Raw genomic sequence first — 14,917 nt, 5'->3', positions numbered from 1 at the left:
TTGACGAAAAATCGTAATGGTTTAGCTATAATATTACTCTGCCAGTCGTCTCTGACACGTTCACGTGAACTTATCTTTATTGCGCCATTTGACATTCTGAACTGTTTTGGTGTGTTTAAGGCTCTTTACTGAACAATTTGCTGACAACAGTGTGTTTTTTTATTACTTTTTCATTTTTAAGCGTACTTTTGTATTCAAGGAGGGAAACATTTGGAATCATTAAAAGTCTACGTCACTGCGAAACTAAAAAGCGCACATATTCAAAAAGTGACTCCGGAAACTGTGGCCACCAGATCATATTGCACTATTAACTGTCTACGTTACTTAGTCGGTAACAACAAGCACCAAGGAGTGGACGCGAGAAGGGTTATCAGCGGACAGCTCCACTGTTTGCTTATAATTTTTGAGAAGGTTTTCAAGACCAGCTGTGTCTACCACCTGTTTGATAGAATTAATGGATGACCAACACAAGTTGAATAAATTATTATTTTACCGAAACTCGAAAGATTCGAGAGGGTAATCGCGAGTCACAGAACTATCGAATGTCATGATTGGTTGTTTGGTGACTTCACGTGACCACAGAGGTCGTCGAACACGGAAATTGCAGTCAAGCGAATGGATCAAAATGGCGGATGCAGCTCCACAAGGCAGCCGTAGTTCACGGTTTCTTTCTCGCTTGCACGAAGCTTTGGCCAATGCTGTGACACCGCGACTGCAGGTCGATAGGAAAACTATCGAGAAAACATGGAAGCTGATGGACAAAGTCGTGAAGCTTTGTCAGAATCATCGCTTGTCGCTAAAGAACAGTCCCCCGTACATTCTAGACATTCTGCCCGATACCTATCAACATTTGAAGTTAATTGTCTTGAAGTACGAGGATCGAATGCACATTTTGAACGATTGCGAGTATTTTAGAATATATATAGAGAACCTTATCAAGCAATCAAAGCTTGCCGTCAAGCTTTTTAAGGAAGGAAAAGACAAGATGTTCGTGGAAGATTCCACATACAGAAGAAGCTTAACAAAACTGAGTTTGGTATTCAGCCATATGCTGGCTGAAGTCAAGGCGATATTTCCTCAGGGAACTTACATCGGTGATGGGTTTAGGATCACAAAGTACGATGCTGCGGAATTCTGGAAGAAGTCATTTGGTGTCGGGTAAGATAGTGTAATTCCTGTATTGTTTTTTTATAGTCAAACGAGTGGGCTTATAATATCTTGTGGACTTAATCTCCTCCACCTATGTCATAAAGGCTCGTTCAGCATTACCCAGTATTTGTCTGTTATGAGTATATTCTCCTGGCGGGTGGTCGAAAGTAAAGCGAGACTTTATTGAGTCGAAAAAACACTTTTTCGCGGTTTAGCAACCAACGCACTAACTTACTGCATGTGTCAATATATGCAAGCGGGGTCAGTAAAAACAATAATAATAGGTCACAATAGTATGAAGTTATTGAAAGGTATTTTGGCCAGTTCAATTTCCTCTTTTCTGTACCCTTCCTTGTTTTCATCCATATAATAAGCAATTTTCTGAAGCGAAAACACGCAAAATGTAGCAAATATTTTCCAGTTTTCCGTTTGTGTATTGATCAGTTCCATAGAAGATTGAAAATAAACTATCATTTAGTACTTTTACCTGTTTTTTTTTCTTTAAAGTTTATTATTATTATTAGAAGAGTAAAATATATTTAATGATGCTTTAGGGCAATTATTATTAAAACACCTTATGTCATCCAAAACGGCTAATTTATAGACCACATCTTGTGTTTGGTCTATTTAGAATGTTGATAGCATTATTAATTTTAATAACAATGTGATCCACTCAAAAACAAAAGTTGTCTCCTTTAACATTTCCATATCTTAAACTGAGACTTCTAGACTTCTACTCGCTGATTGGGGTGCTTTAGGTGTAAATGGATTAAAGGGACTTTTTTTTGTTAAGATCTGGATAGTAGCAGACATGTTACAAAGTAAAGTATTACAAAGAAAGTTTTAAATTGACATGATAAAGTTGCTGATTTAGTGTAGGTTTTTCACATGCTCTAAGGATTGTAAAAGTAAAAGTCAAGTCAAGTCAATTTATTTAACATCTGTAGTTCCTTCAGTTACGAAACTGGTATCAGTGGAAGCCGACGGTGCACCTTTTACCCCCCTCCCTCTGTCAGTGCTCCGTTTCACGGATATTTAAAGCTATACGGTGTAGCTACATGGATCAGAGGAAAGTCGAAACAGACGTTGAAGTCACAGAGGATCGAACTGGGGACCCCTTGCTCCGAAAGCCGTGCACTAGCCAACTGAGCTACGCCTGCAAATGTTGGTTTTTGAGGAGAGGGGAAAACCGGAGTACCCGGGGAAAAACCTCTCAGAGCAGAGTAGAGAACCAACAAACTCAACCCACATATGGTGTACAATCCGGGAATCGATCCTGGGCCAAATTGGTGGAAGGCGAGTGCTCTAAACACTGTGCCAGCCCTGCTTCCCCAGTATCCCAGTTTCAGTATCCTAGATGATGCTTCCACTACCTTCCGGCTTAAGATAAAAGAAGCTATTCATATTCATTGGGATAAACCTACACTAAATCATTAACTTTATCATGTCAATTCAAAACTTTCTTTGTAATATTTTACATTGTCATGTTTCATTCTATTCTTATAGTTAATTAGCATTTTGTGCACACTATCTATTCAACTCTGTACTTTGTAATTGAAACTGAAGATGACAGAAGATTCTGTTGAAACATGTTATTAAAAAACGTTGTGTTTCTTAAAATTATCATGTTTCCTTTTGTTCTTATAGTTAATTATCATTTTGTGCATACTTTTTATTCAACTCTGTACTTTGTAATTCAAACTGAAGATGATAGAAGATTCTGTTGAAACATGTTTTTAAAAAGCGTTGTGTTGTTTCTTGATAAAACTCAAAAGTCACCAGCTGTTTTACCAAAGTGTTTTGAGCCAATTATGGGCTCAAGGAAGAAGTTAATGCAAATAGTTTGAAAGTCACTTAAAAACTGATGGAAACATCACCATTTTAATCTCCCTACAATAAATTTAGTTTCGTCAACCTTTTTGATAAACTAAATTTCATGATGATGGAAGATGGAAATGAAAGCTATATCTTATAACTACAGAGAGAAACAAATTTCTAAGCAAACATTAGGGGGTCGGCAGATGAGGCAAGTTGTTATGGACGCCTGTTTACAGTCGACAACTTGATGAAGTCACAACTGTTAATGTTAGGAAATGCATTTCCATAGATGAAGAGTTTAGTTGTTGATAAGCGGTACATTTTGCAGGAGCCTGGGAAAAAAGGGACAAAAAGTGAAGAGCCCCCGACTTTAAAAATAGTTTGCGTTGCTGTGAAATTGACTGAATTAATCGATGACTAGACTAGGGAAAGGAAGTTGTCGATAACAAAACAGCTGCGTTTGTTATTGACAATTAAATAGTTTTGTTTTTCACTATTGTAGTTGATAACTTGATTCATGCACACAATGTTTTGTCATCGATAAGTTTTTGTTATTGACAACTACAAAGTTATCAATAACAAATTGCCTCCTCTGTGGAGGCCCTCAGTTGTAGTCAATAATGCAACTGGCTTCTTTGCAACTGCTTAAGTCGTGTCATTAACTGCGATGATCACTTTCACTTAGAATTACATTTGCATAGTTGAAATAATTATGAAAATTTGATGTATTTCTATCATGCATTAATTGTTAAAGAAGTTGTAGAGATGCCTGAAAAATACTTCAAGCTTGAACAGGACTGGAATCCATAACAAAGTGATGGGGCTTCTGAACCACTGAGCTATCAAGTCATCTTGGAACTGTGGTGATCTTCCACTTGAAAAATAAATTTTCTTAATAAGACAGGAAGCCCTGTCAATGGTAATTCTAAAAGACAGATGTCATCAGAGTGTCGTGTTTAATGGTAAAAATCAGCTAGTTTAAAAATGGGGCAAGCAGTTTTTATGGATATTCAATATTAAAAATACTTTTGCTGTACATGTACATGTATTTTGTTTCAAAACTGCAGAAGCTTTGAATGGTGACAACATCCCAACATTTCTCTGCTTCATGTAGGTTAATGCGAGACTACTTTCCCCGCTTAGAGAAAGAGTATTGCATGTGTTCTTTCCAAAGGAAGTTTCAATAGTCAGGTTATTTGTGCACAAAGGAAGGGTTGCCTAAAAAATATGACTTTTTCAGTTTTCATTACTTTATTTTTTTTTTTGGCCTAACTTTTCAAATGCAGTGAAAGTTTCCTCAAACTACTGGTTTTTTTTTTTGAGAAGAAGTTTCACTTTTAAGTGAGTGACATTGCTGTATAAAAAGATGGAATAGTAATTGCCATGCCTTTCAGTGTATTTTCTCCTTGAGGTAAAAGCAGTAGTGTAGTCTCTTTACTGCTACATCTGATCGGCATCAGATGAAACTATGTGTGGCTTAAGGAGCAAGTCAAGTCAAGTTTGCATATTTCAGAACTTTGCACCCTGTTACCCATCTGAGGCTTTAAATTATTTGCTGGGTTTTGCCGTACATGTAACCTTTGACACTATAATGAAAAATTGAAAGCTCTCCTCCTTCCTTTTCATTGACAGAAAAATGGCATTTATGGCTTAGCACTTAGTATTATTATTGATGGAAGGGAGAACGCCAAAATGTAATATTCATATTTCTTCCTGCAATTACCTGGTAATCTTGGACAATCAAGTTTAATATTTAAAACCATTTTTATCTCTCCCCTTTATCCCTTTCATCGCTGAAGCAGCCCCCATTAATGAGTAAAATCATCTGGCATCGACAGAATTTTTAATTAACATCTGTATGGTAAGTCTCACTCGCATGGCTGAAAGGGGTAAAGAATAATGGCATTAAAATTCAACTTCCTCGTGTTCTTAGTACAATGTACTCCCTTCTACATGTGGTGGCAGTGTTAAATGTCTTTTCTATTTATTTTTAGCAAAACGACAGTGTCATGGAAACACTTTCGACAGACACTTCAAACAGTACATCCAATTAGCTCAGGTCTGGAAGCAATGCCCTGAAATCAACAATTGACTTGACATGTAATGATCACATTTCCATATTTGAGTATGACGTCTTCACAAGATTGTTTCAACCGTGGTCACATTTGCTTCAAAACTGGAATCTTCTCGCTGTGACCCACCCTGGTTACTGTGCTTTTATGACTTATGACGAGGTGAAGGCAAGGCTCAACAAGCATCTTGAGAAGCCAGGAAGGTAGGAGTTATTGTGATTGCAATTCCTGGCATCTTATGTTAGGTACTTTTAAGAGCAGCATGGACTAATGATTAGGGTACTGAATTTTAACACAGGTGCAAGTGTTTACTGTAACAGTATGTCTTCTGTGGCCTTGTTTTCCACTCTGCCATACTTATAAGCACATTTCTTACCTCATTTTGGTTTGGATCTAGCGTGAAATGGAGGCTAATGTGGGGAAATAATTTGGGTGTGAAAAGATCCCCCCCCACAGTAGCCTCCATTTCATGCTCGATCCAACCCAACCATAAGAATACAAAGGGGCTCAGAAGCTTCCTTTGACCGGAAAGGATGTAATTAGATGCATGCCCAATTTGACATCTGGACCCGGTTGTTCGAAAGCCGATTAGCTTAATCCAGGATTAGCGTAAACTTTTGTTTCAAGTTTTCAACTTTTGGGTGAAAGTTTTTTGCTTATTTTGTTTTTCAAGATTGAATTCTTGTAATGTAAAGTTTTGCTAATTATCCAGCGTTGAACAGCATTTTGGAGTAGAGAAATAAACTCCTTGGTTAATTTTAATCTAGGATTAATGTTAATCGGCTTTTGAACAACCGCGCCCTGACAAATATTTCCTTTAAATGTTTTCATTTTCAACCTATTTCTGGAAATGTGGTAAGTGTAAGAGTTTGCACTATTCTTGGCTAAGGCAAGTGCAGCTGTTTCTCTTTAAGGACGGTGCCTACTACCGTATTTACCCGTGTATAAGTCGACCTTTAATGGCTTGAAAAGAAGCTCCAAAAAATGCCCTCGACTTATACACGGGTCAAAGATTTTGAGCCAAGTTCCAGCTAAGTAATTTATTCAAAATTAACATAATAATGATTGTTGTCTTGGGCATAATGAACGCGGTGGACAAAAGCCGACAAAAGACTTCGAAATGAATGACAAAAGACTTCAAAATGAATGTAAGCAATTCCAGTTGAAATGAAAAAGGATTTGTCTAAATCTAAATGTTGAAGATACTCACAAGCACAAATATGAAATAGACACTGGAAATTTTCGTTTTCCAAAGGCGGAAAGCTCTTAAAAGGCATTTCTGTTTCTTCAAATGAACGCGATCGTTCAACGGCTTAGTAATCCTGGCGCAATACCTCGTGTTTGCATGCAAGCTATGTCACTCGTGTTGCATGAAAATATTCCGTGCAACTTTTTTACACTCCAGTAGTATCTTAATGTTCCATTTTGTGACTGCTCTATTCCGCAGTATCTTCGAGTTTCACACACACCAAAGACAAAGAATTTTTTAAAAGCAAGCCTGATTTTAAATACGCTCTTCGCAAGGCCTGAATTTCCTCATTCTTAAAAGAAAAGCCTTACATCAGAAGAGTGCACTTGTGAAGTTTGGATTAATTGAGAGCACAGTGATCCTGTTTAATTTCATACTCCTTAACAATGCGCAATCTTTTACCTTTCATATAGTCGAGCTTGTTTTCGTAGTGTAGTGGTTATCACGTCCGCCTCACACGCGGAACGGTCGCAGGTTCAAGTCCTGCCGAAAAACAAAATGCATTTTTAAGGAACCTATACCTGAAGCCAAACGACCATAACTCGAGCTCCACCTGTTTATTTTTTCAAGAAACGTGGATTACACCTTTTTTATAAAGGTCCCAGGCCGAAGAAAACGCCCCTAATCCACTCTACAGATCCCGCATCGCTTTCAAGGCAAATCACCTCACACATAGAGGAGAAACCTTTGACCAAGGTGACGAAGTGTGGTGTGCGATTGGTAGTCATGGCTCAACCTTGACTCGTTTGCCTACAACTGGCCTATGCCACTGAAAACTAAGCGTGAGGGTGGGCGTTGAACCACCAACCGATCGGTTAACAGCCGAACGCGACTAACCGATTGCGCCAACAGAGACAGGTCTGACCGTTTGGTCGAGGACAGATTGGACAAACGTCCAGCTCAATCTTGACCACGACTCTGCGATGAGCTTTCTAAATTCTTGCGGCCATGTTTCAATTTGCCCTTTTCAGACATTCTAGCAGTGTTGACAAAAAGAACAACCCAGTCCAGAACCTGTTGTTAACGATCTTTGATTTCCTTCTACTCATGCCTCACTTGCTTCGTTATTTCAACAGTTGTCGACAAAACAATCAGCCCACAATGTCTTTGAAGAAATTTTTAATTTCCTTTGACTTTGATCCCTAATGTAACCGTTGAGAGCATTTATTCTGTGCATTGGTCGTGCACTTACACTCCAGTATCTTAATGTTCCATTTTGTGACTGCTCTATTCCGCAGTATCTTCGAGTTTCACACACACCAAAGACAAAGAATTTTTAAAAGCAAGCCTATTTTAAATACGCTCCTTCGCAAGGCCTGAATTTCCTCATTCTTAAAAGAAAAGCCTTACATCAGAAGAGTGCACTTGTGAAGTTTTGGTTAATTGAGAGCACAGTGATCCTTTTTAATTTCATACTCCTTAACAATGCGCAAATCTTTTACCTTTCATAAAGTCGAGCTTGTTTTCGTTGTCGTAGTGGTCTTATCATGTCCGCCTCACACATAGCGGAATGTGTCGCAAGTCCAAGCCTGCCGAAACAAATCATTTTTAAGGAACCTATACCTGAAGCCAAACGACCATAACTCGAGGTTTCTTATTTGAAGTCTGCTACTGGTTTGTTATTCCAGCCCAACTACCTGTTCCCGCATTCTCCAAAGTCCATTGATCATCTGTTTTTCAAATCGATTAAAGAAGAAAACCCTTCCACTGGTCGTAATGTGGTGTGCTATGTCTGAAGTGTCTCAATCCATCTACATGACCACGTGACTGAAGTAGCTGTGTTGACATTCGCGTTTAACGGGTAGACCGATGGTCAGACCCAAGACGGACAGAAGGGAAAGTGCATTTTGCAACTGGCCCGCTCTAGTATTTGCAACACAGAGGGCGTGACGGCAGCTTTCTCTGCAACGTCCCTGTTGGTCTAGTGGCATGATTCTCGCTTTGGGTGCGAGAGGTCCCGGTTCGATCCCGGACAGGCCCTTATATACCCACAATGTTCATAGATCAACAACTTCCGGTCATTATCACGTCCCCAAACATACGGGAAAACCTTGGAGGTAAACTATCAAATTTATTCAGCAATTGCAAAAGCTTGGCCTTCGTCTCATTGCGCATGATTAGTACATTAAAGCCACAAACGTGTCCACAACCTATCGTATAAATTCTTGTTCTTAGGCCATTGACTCGTTTTTCCAATGTAGCTTGATTAAGAAAATAACCACAAACAGCGCTGATAAACATTGTATTCCGACGCATTTTTATAAAACTTGACGTTTCGTATGTACTGTTGATGTAAAACCGAAGCATCTCCGTCAGTTTTATAAAAGTGCGTTGGAATACCATGTTAATCACCGCTGTTTGTGTCACGCCTATCTCCCGTTTTTTTCATGATCCAAATTGAAAGAAATTTTTGAAGCAAGCATAGGATGGTCAACTTAAACAATTGTCTTCTATTCGTTTCCTCTGGATGACATGAAACTCCGTACTCTGGAAGATGTAAACGTTCACAAGTGGTCTGGATTATTTCATCGCAAGTGGTCGAGGTTTGGATTTCATACTCCTACTGCGCAAAGCTCCACCTTTGTTGATGCTTCTCTTCAGTGTATAATATCACGTGGATCACGCAGAATACGATTCAGTCCTGGCGAAAAACAGATGGATGGAAATGAATCGCTCAAGGCATCGACCATAACTAGTCCAACTTTTATTTTTCAACGCGGATTCCTATCATTTTTGTAAAGCATGTTGCCGCGGAAACGCCCCTAATCCACTCTACAGATCAATAAAATCGCTTTCAAGGCAAAGACCTCACACATAAATCTCGCTTTGACGATGGTGACGAAGTGATCTTCCGATTACCTTAGTCTGTCCATGCCAACCTTGACTCTTTTGCCTACAACTGGCCTATGCCAATCAAAACTAAGCGTCCCTGGGTGGGCTTGAACCACCAACCTTTCGGTTAACAGCCGAAACGCGCTAACCGATTGCGCCACAGAGACAGGTCTGACCGTTTGGTCGAGGACAAGATTGGACAAACGTCCACTCAATCTTGACCACGACTCTGCGATGAGCTTTCTAAATTCTTGCGGCCATTTTCAATTTGTCCCTTTTTAAGACATGAAAGTAGCAGTGTTGACAAAAAGAACAAACCAGTCCAGAACCTGTTGTTAACGATTCTTTGATTTCCTTCTACTCATGCCTCACTTGCTTCGTTATTTCCAACAGTTGTCGACAAAACAATCAGCCCACAATGTCTTTGAAGAAATTTTTAACGTTCCTTTGACTTTGATCCACTAATGGTAACCGTTGAGAGCATTTATTCTGTGCAACTTAGTTACACTCCAGTATCTTAATGTTCCATTTTGTGACTGCTCTATTCCGCAGTATCTTCGAGTTTCACACACACCAAAGACAAAGAATTTTTAAAAGCAAGCCTGATTTTAAATACGCTCTTCGCAAGGCCTGAATTTCCTCATTCTTAAAAGAAAAGCCTTACATCAGAAGAGTGCACTTGTGAAGTTTGGATTAATTGAGAGCACAGTGATCCTTTTTAATTTCATACTCCTTAACAATGCGCAAATCTTTTACCTTTCATATAGTCGAGCTTGTTTTCGTAGTGTAGTGGTTATCACGTCCGCCTCACACGCGGAAGGTCGCAGGTTCAAGTCCTGCCGAAAACAAAATGCATTTTTAAGGAACCTATACCTGAAGAAGCCAAACGACCATAACTCGAGGTTTCTTATTTGAAGTCTGCTACACCTTGTTTATTCCAGCCCAACTACCTGCAGTCCCGCATTCTCCAAAGTCCATTGATCATCTGTTTTCAAATCGAAGAAAGAAACCCTTCCACTGGTCGTAATGTGGGTGTGCTATGTCTGAATTGTCTCATTTGTTAATGACCACGTGACTGAAGTAGCTGTGTTGAGGCAATTCGCGTTTAACGGGGTACCGATGGTCAGACCCAGACGGACAGAAGGAAAGTGCATTTTGCAACTCCCGCTCTAGTAATTTGCAACACAGAGGGCGTGACGGCAGCTTTCTCTGCAACGGCCTGTTGGTCTAGTGGCATGATTCTCGCTTTGGGTGCGAGAGGTCCCGGGTTCGACTCCCGGACAGGCCCTTATATACCCAACACAATGTTCATAGATCAACAACTTCCGGTCATTATCACGCCCCAACATACGGGACAACTCTCTTCTTTTGCCATTGGAGGTAAACGTATCAAATTTATTCATCAATTGGAAAGCTTGGCCAATTCGTCTCACCCTTGCGCATGATTAGTACATTAAAGCCACAAACGTGTCACACCTATCGTATAAACTCTTGTTCTTAGGCCATCGTAGCTTGATTAAGAAAATAACACAAACAGCGCTGATAAAACATTGTATTCCAACGCATTTTTATAAAACTTGACGTTTTCGTATGTGTATGTGTATGTGTGTTGACTAGCATACGAAACGTCAAGTTTTATAAAAATGCGTTGGATACAATGTTTATCACCGCTGTTTGTGTCACACACCTAACCTCCCGTGTTGTTCATGATCCAATTAAGAAACTTGAAGCAAGCATAGGATGGTCACTTCTGGTCGAGTTGTGTCTTCTAAACCGTAGAGCTGGATGACATGAAAACTCTCGTACTCATAAGATCCAACGTTCACAAGTGGTCTTGTGACATTTCCATAGCTGGTCGATGGTGTCACTCTTATTGCCTACTCCTTAGCTTTTCTTCCAACTTGATGCTCTCTTCAATAATATATTCTGATCACAGAAGACGAGGTGTCGAGGCAAAAACAGAGGATGGAAATGAGAGCTCAAGGGCATCGCGGTGGCTAACATTTAAGTGCAAATCGCATAATTATCACTTACCCCAGCATGGTTTCGGGAAACCAGGAATATATAAACCCACTTCGTATGCGAGAGGTACCGGGATCGAAAACCGAAATCTCCACAGACAGGCTGTTGTATTGTTACCAAGTTTTAATCAGTCTTGTCTGCGAGTCCTTTTTCTTGGAATGAAGAGCAGTTACCGCCGCTGTAAACTTTTCTGTTCAACTGCTATGCCAACAAAACTAATGGCGTGGAGCCCCTGGGATGGGGCTGTTTTGAAACCTTTCCTACATTTTTGTAACAGCCGAACGCCCCTAACTCCGATCGCTTTGCGACCTCCACATAGACTCGCTTTGACAGGTCTGACCGTTTGGTCGAGGCCACAAGTTTGGACAAACTGGCCTATGCCCACTCAATCCCTTGACCACCGACTCTGCGATGCGCTTTCTAATTTGACCGTTTGGTCGACGACAAGAAGCGGTCGATGATCTTTCCAATTCTTGCGACAAAGGCCATTTTCAATTTGCCCTCTTTTTTAGAACATGAAAGTAGCAGTTTTGTTGAACAAAAAAGGAACAACCAGTCCAGAACCTGTTGTTAACGATTCTTTGATTTCCTTCTACTCATGCCTCACTTGCTTCGTTATTTCCAACAGTTGTCGACAAAACAATCAGCCCACAATGTCTTTGAAGAAATTTTTAACGTTCCTTTGACTTTGATCCACTAATGGTAACCGTTGAGAGCATTTATTCCGTGCAACTTAGTTACACTCCAGTATCTTAATGTTCCATTTTGTGACTGCTCTATTCCGCAGTATCTTCGAGTTTCACACACACCAAAGACAAAGAATTTTTAAAAGCAAGCCTGATTTTAAATACGCTCTTCGCAAGGCCTGAATTTCCTCATTCTTAAAAGAAAAGCCTTACATTAAGTGCACTTGTGAAGTTTGGATTAATTGAGAGCACAGTGATCCTTTTTAATTTCATACTCCTTAACAATGCGCAAATCTTTTTACCTTTCATAAAGTCGAGCTTGTTTTCGTAGTGTAGTGGTTATCACGTCCGCCTCACACGCGGAAGGTCGCAGGTTCAAGTCCTGCCGAAAACAAAATGCATTTTTAAGGAACCTATACCTGAAGAGCCAAACGACCATAACTCGAGTTTTCCTTATTTGAAGTCTGCTACACCTTGTTTATTCCAGCCCAACTACCTGCAGTCCCGCATTCCTCCAAAGTCCATTGATCATCTGTTTTCAAATCGAAGAAAGAAACCCTTCCACTGGTCGTAATGTGGTGTGCTATGTCTGAAGTGTCTCATTTGTTAATGACCACGTGACTGAAGTAGCTGTGTTGAGTGCAATTCGCCGAAAACGGGTACCGATGGTCAGACCCAGACGGACAGAAGGAAAGTGCATTTTGCAACTCCCGCTCTAGTAATTTGCAACACTTTGAGGGCGGCGTGACGGCAGCTTTCTCTGCAACGGCCTGTTGGTCTAGTGGCATGATTCTCGCTTTGGGTGCGAGAGGTCCCGGGTTCGACTCCCCGGACAGGCCCTTATATACCCAACAATGTTCATAGATCAACAACTTTCGGTCATTATCACGCCCCAACATACGCGACACTCTTTTTTGCCATTGGAGGTAAACGTATCAAATTTATTCATCAATTGGAAAGCTTGGCCAATTCGTCTCACCCTTGCGCACGATTAGTACATTAAAGCCACAAACGTGTCACACCTATCGTATCAACTCTTGTTCTTAAGGCCATCGTAGCTTGATTTGACAATAACACAAACAGCGCTGATAAACATTGTATTCCAACGCATTTTTGATAAAACTTGACGTTTCGTATGTGTATGTGTATGTGTGTTGACTAGCATACGAAACGTCAAGTTTTATAAAAATGCGTTGGAATACAATTTTTTATCACCGTTGTTTTGTGTCACACCTAACCTCCCGTTGTTGTTCATGATCCAATTAAGAAACTTGAAGCAAGCATAGGATGGTCACTTTCTGGTCGAGTTGTCTTCTAAACCGTAGAGCTGGATGACATGAAACTCTCGCACTCATAAGATTCGTTCACAAGTGTCTTGTGACATTTTCATAGCTGGTCGATGGTGTCACTCTCGTGCCTACTCCTTAGCTTTTTTCCAACTTGATGCTCTCTTCAATAATATATCTGATCACAGAAGACGAGGTGTCGAGGCAAAAACAGAGGCCTTAAATGAGAAGCTCAAGGGCATCGCGGTGGCTAACATTTAAGTGCAAATCGCATAATTATCACTTTTACCCAGCATGGTTTTCGGAAATGCGGAATATATAGCGCCCACTTCGTATGCGGGAGGTACCGGGATCGAAACCGAAATCTCCACAGACAGGCTGTTGTATTGTTACCAAGTTTAATCATGTCTTGTCTGCACGAATGAAGAGATCTTGTAAACTTCTAAACAAGGTCCTATTCGTTCATGGAACTCCTGTTTCAACCTTGAGAGTGTAAAATCCTACAACTGGCCTATGGCAATCAAAACTAAGCGTCCCTGGGTGTGGGCTTGAACCACCAAAGCCTTTCGGTTAACAGATCCGAACGCGACCTAACCGATTGCGCCACAGAGACAGGTCTGACCGTTTGGTCGACTGGACAAGATTGGACAAACGTCCACTCAATCTTGACCACGACTCTGCGATGAGCTTTCTAAATTCTTGCGGCCATTTCAATTTGTCAATTTGTCATTTTAAGACATGAAAGTAGCAGTGTTGACAAAAAGAACAACCAGTCCAGAACCTGTTGTTAACGATTCTTTGATTTCCTTCTACTCATGCCTCACTTGCTTCGTTATTTCCAACAGTTGTCGACAAAACAATCAGCCCACAATGTCTTTGAAGAAATTTTTAACGTTCCTTTGACTTTGATCCACTAATGGTAACCGTTGAGAGCATTTATTCTGTGCAACTTAGTTACACTCCAGTATCTTAATGTTCCATTTTGTGACTGCTCTATTCCGCAGTATCTTCGAGTTTCACACAACACCAAAGACAAAGAATTTTTTAAAAGCAAGCCTGATTTTAAATACGCTCTTCGCAAGGCCTGAATTTTTCCTCATTCTTAAAAGAAAAAGCCTTACATCAGAAGAGTGCACTTGTGAAGTTTGGATAATTGAGAGCACAGTGATCCTTTTTAATTTCATACTCCTTAACAATGCGCAAATCTTTTACCTTTCATATAGTCGAGCTTGTTTTCGTAGTGTAGCGTGGTTATCACGTCCGCCTCACACGCGGAAGGTCGCAGGTTCAAGTCCTGCCGAAAACAAAATGCATTTTTAAGGAACCTATACCTGAAGCCAAACGACCATAACTCGAGGTTTCTTATTTGAAGTCTGCTACACCTTGTTTATTCCCCCCCAACTACCTGCAGTCCCGCCATCCTCCAAAGTCCATTGATCATCTGTTTTCAAATCGAAGAAAGAAACCCCTTCCACTGGTCGTAATGTGGTGTGCTATGTCTGAAGTGTCTCATTTGTTAATGACCACGTGACTGAAGTAGCTGTTGTTGAGGCAATTCGCGTTTAAACGGGTACCGATGGTCAGACCCAGACGGACAGAAGGAAAGTGCATTTTGCAACTCCCGCTCTAGTAAATTTGCAACACAGAGGGCGTGACGGCAGCTTTCTCTGCAACGGGCCTGTTGGTCTAGTGGCATGATTCTCGCTTTGGGTGCGAGAGGTCCCGGGTTCGACTCCCGGACAGGCCCTTATATACCAACAATGTTCATAGATCAACAACTTTCGGTCATTATCACGCCCCAAC

The 14,917-nt window shown here is 40.5% G+C and overlaps 1 protein-coding gene and 8 non-coding genes across 9 annotated transcripts in view; 8 read left to right on the top strand and 1 right to left on the bottom strand.

Annotated features, from left to right (window-relative positions):
- LOC137981872 (E3 ubiquitin-protein ligase CBL-B-B-like) overlaps positions 1-5,046 on the top strand; it is a 6,646-nt gene extending 1,600 nt beyond the window's left edge. The window contains exons 2-3 of the mRNA XM_068828912.1: positions 182-1,158; positions 4,962-5,046. Of these exons, the coding sequence (XP_068685013.1) occupies positions 548-1,158; positions 4,962-5,046 (696 nt within the window). The 5' untranslated portion in view covers positions 182-547. The remainder of the gene's footprint in view (positions 1-181; positions 1,159-4,961) is intronic.
- A 1,663-nt stretch (positions 5,047-6,709) lies between these two features.
- Positions 6,710-6,784, top strand: Trnav-cac (transfer RNA valine (anticodon CAC)). The gene has a single exon. It is a non-coding gene; the product is annotated as a tRNA-Val (tRNA).
- A 2,428-nt stretch (positions 6,785-9,212) lies between these two features.
- On the bottom strand, positions 9,213-9,287 carry Trnan-guu (transfer RNA asparagine (anticodon GUU)). The gene has a single exon. It is a non-coding gene; the product is annotated as a tRNA-Asn (tRNA).
- Positions 9,288-9,895: 608 nt separating this feature from the next.
- On the top strand, positions 9,896-9,968 carry Trnav-cac (transfer RNA valine (anticodon CAC)). Its single transcript has one exon. It is a non-coding gene; the product is annotated as a tRNA-Val (tRNA).
- A 368-nt stretch (positions 9,969-10,336) lies between these two features.
- On the top strand, positions 10,337-10,408 carry Trnap-ugg (transfer RNA proline (anticodon UGG)). Its single transcript has one exon. It is a non-coding gene; the product is annotated as a tRNA-Pro (tRNA).
- Positions 10,409-12,149: 1,741 nt separating this feature from the next.
- On the top strand, positions 12,150-12,222 carry Trnav-cac (transfer RNA valine (anticodon CAC)). The gene has a single exon. It is a non-coding gene; the product is annotated as a tRNA-Val (tRNA).
- A 373-nt stretch (positions 12,223-12,595) lies between these two features.
- Positions 12,596-12,668, top strand: Trnap-ugg (transfer RNA proline (anticodon UGG)). The gene has a single exon. It is a non-coding gene; the product is annotated as a tRNA-Pro (tRNA).
- Positions 12,669-14,345: 1,677 nt separating this feature from the next.
- Positions 14,346-14,420, top strand: Trnav-cac (transfer RNA valine (anticodon CAC)). Its single transcript has one exon. It is a non-coding gene; the product is annotated as a tRNA-Val (tRNA).
- Positions 14,421-14,789: 369 nt separating this feature from the next.
- Trnap-ugg (transfer RNA proline (anticodon UGG)) lies at positions 14,790-14,861 on the top strand. Its single transcript has one exon. It is a non-coding gene; the product is annotated as a tRNA-Pro (tRNA).
- Positions 14,862-14,917: the final 56 nt, after the last annotated feature.

This window comes from Montipora foliosa, chromosome 13, assembly GCF_036669935.1.
Source record: "Montipora foliosa isolate CH-2021 chromosome 13, ASM3666993v2, whole genome shotgun sequence".
Taxonomy (NCBI): Eukaryota; Metazoa; Cnidaria; class Anthozoa; order Scleractinia; family Acroporidae; genus Montipora; species Montipora foliosa.
This window is presented reverse-complemented; position numbering and strand designations above follow the sequence as displayed.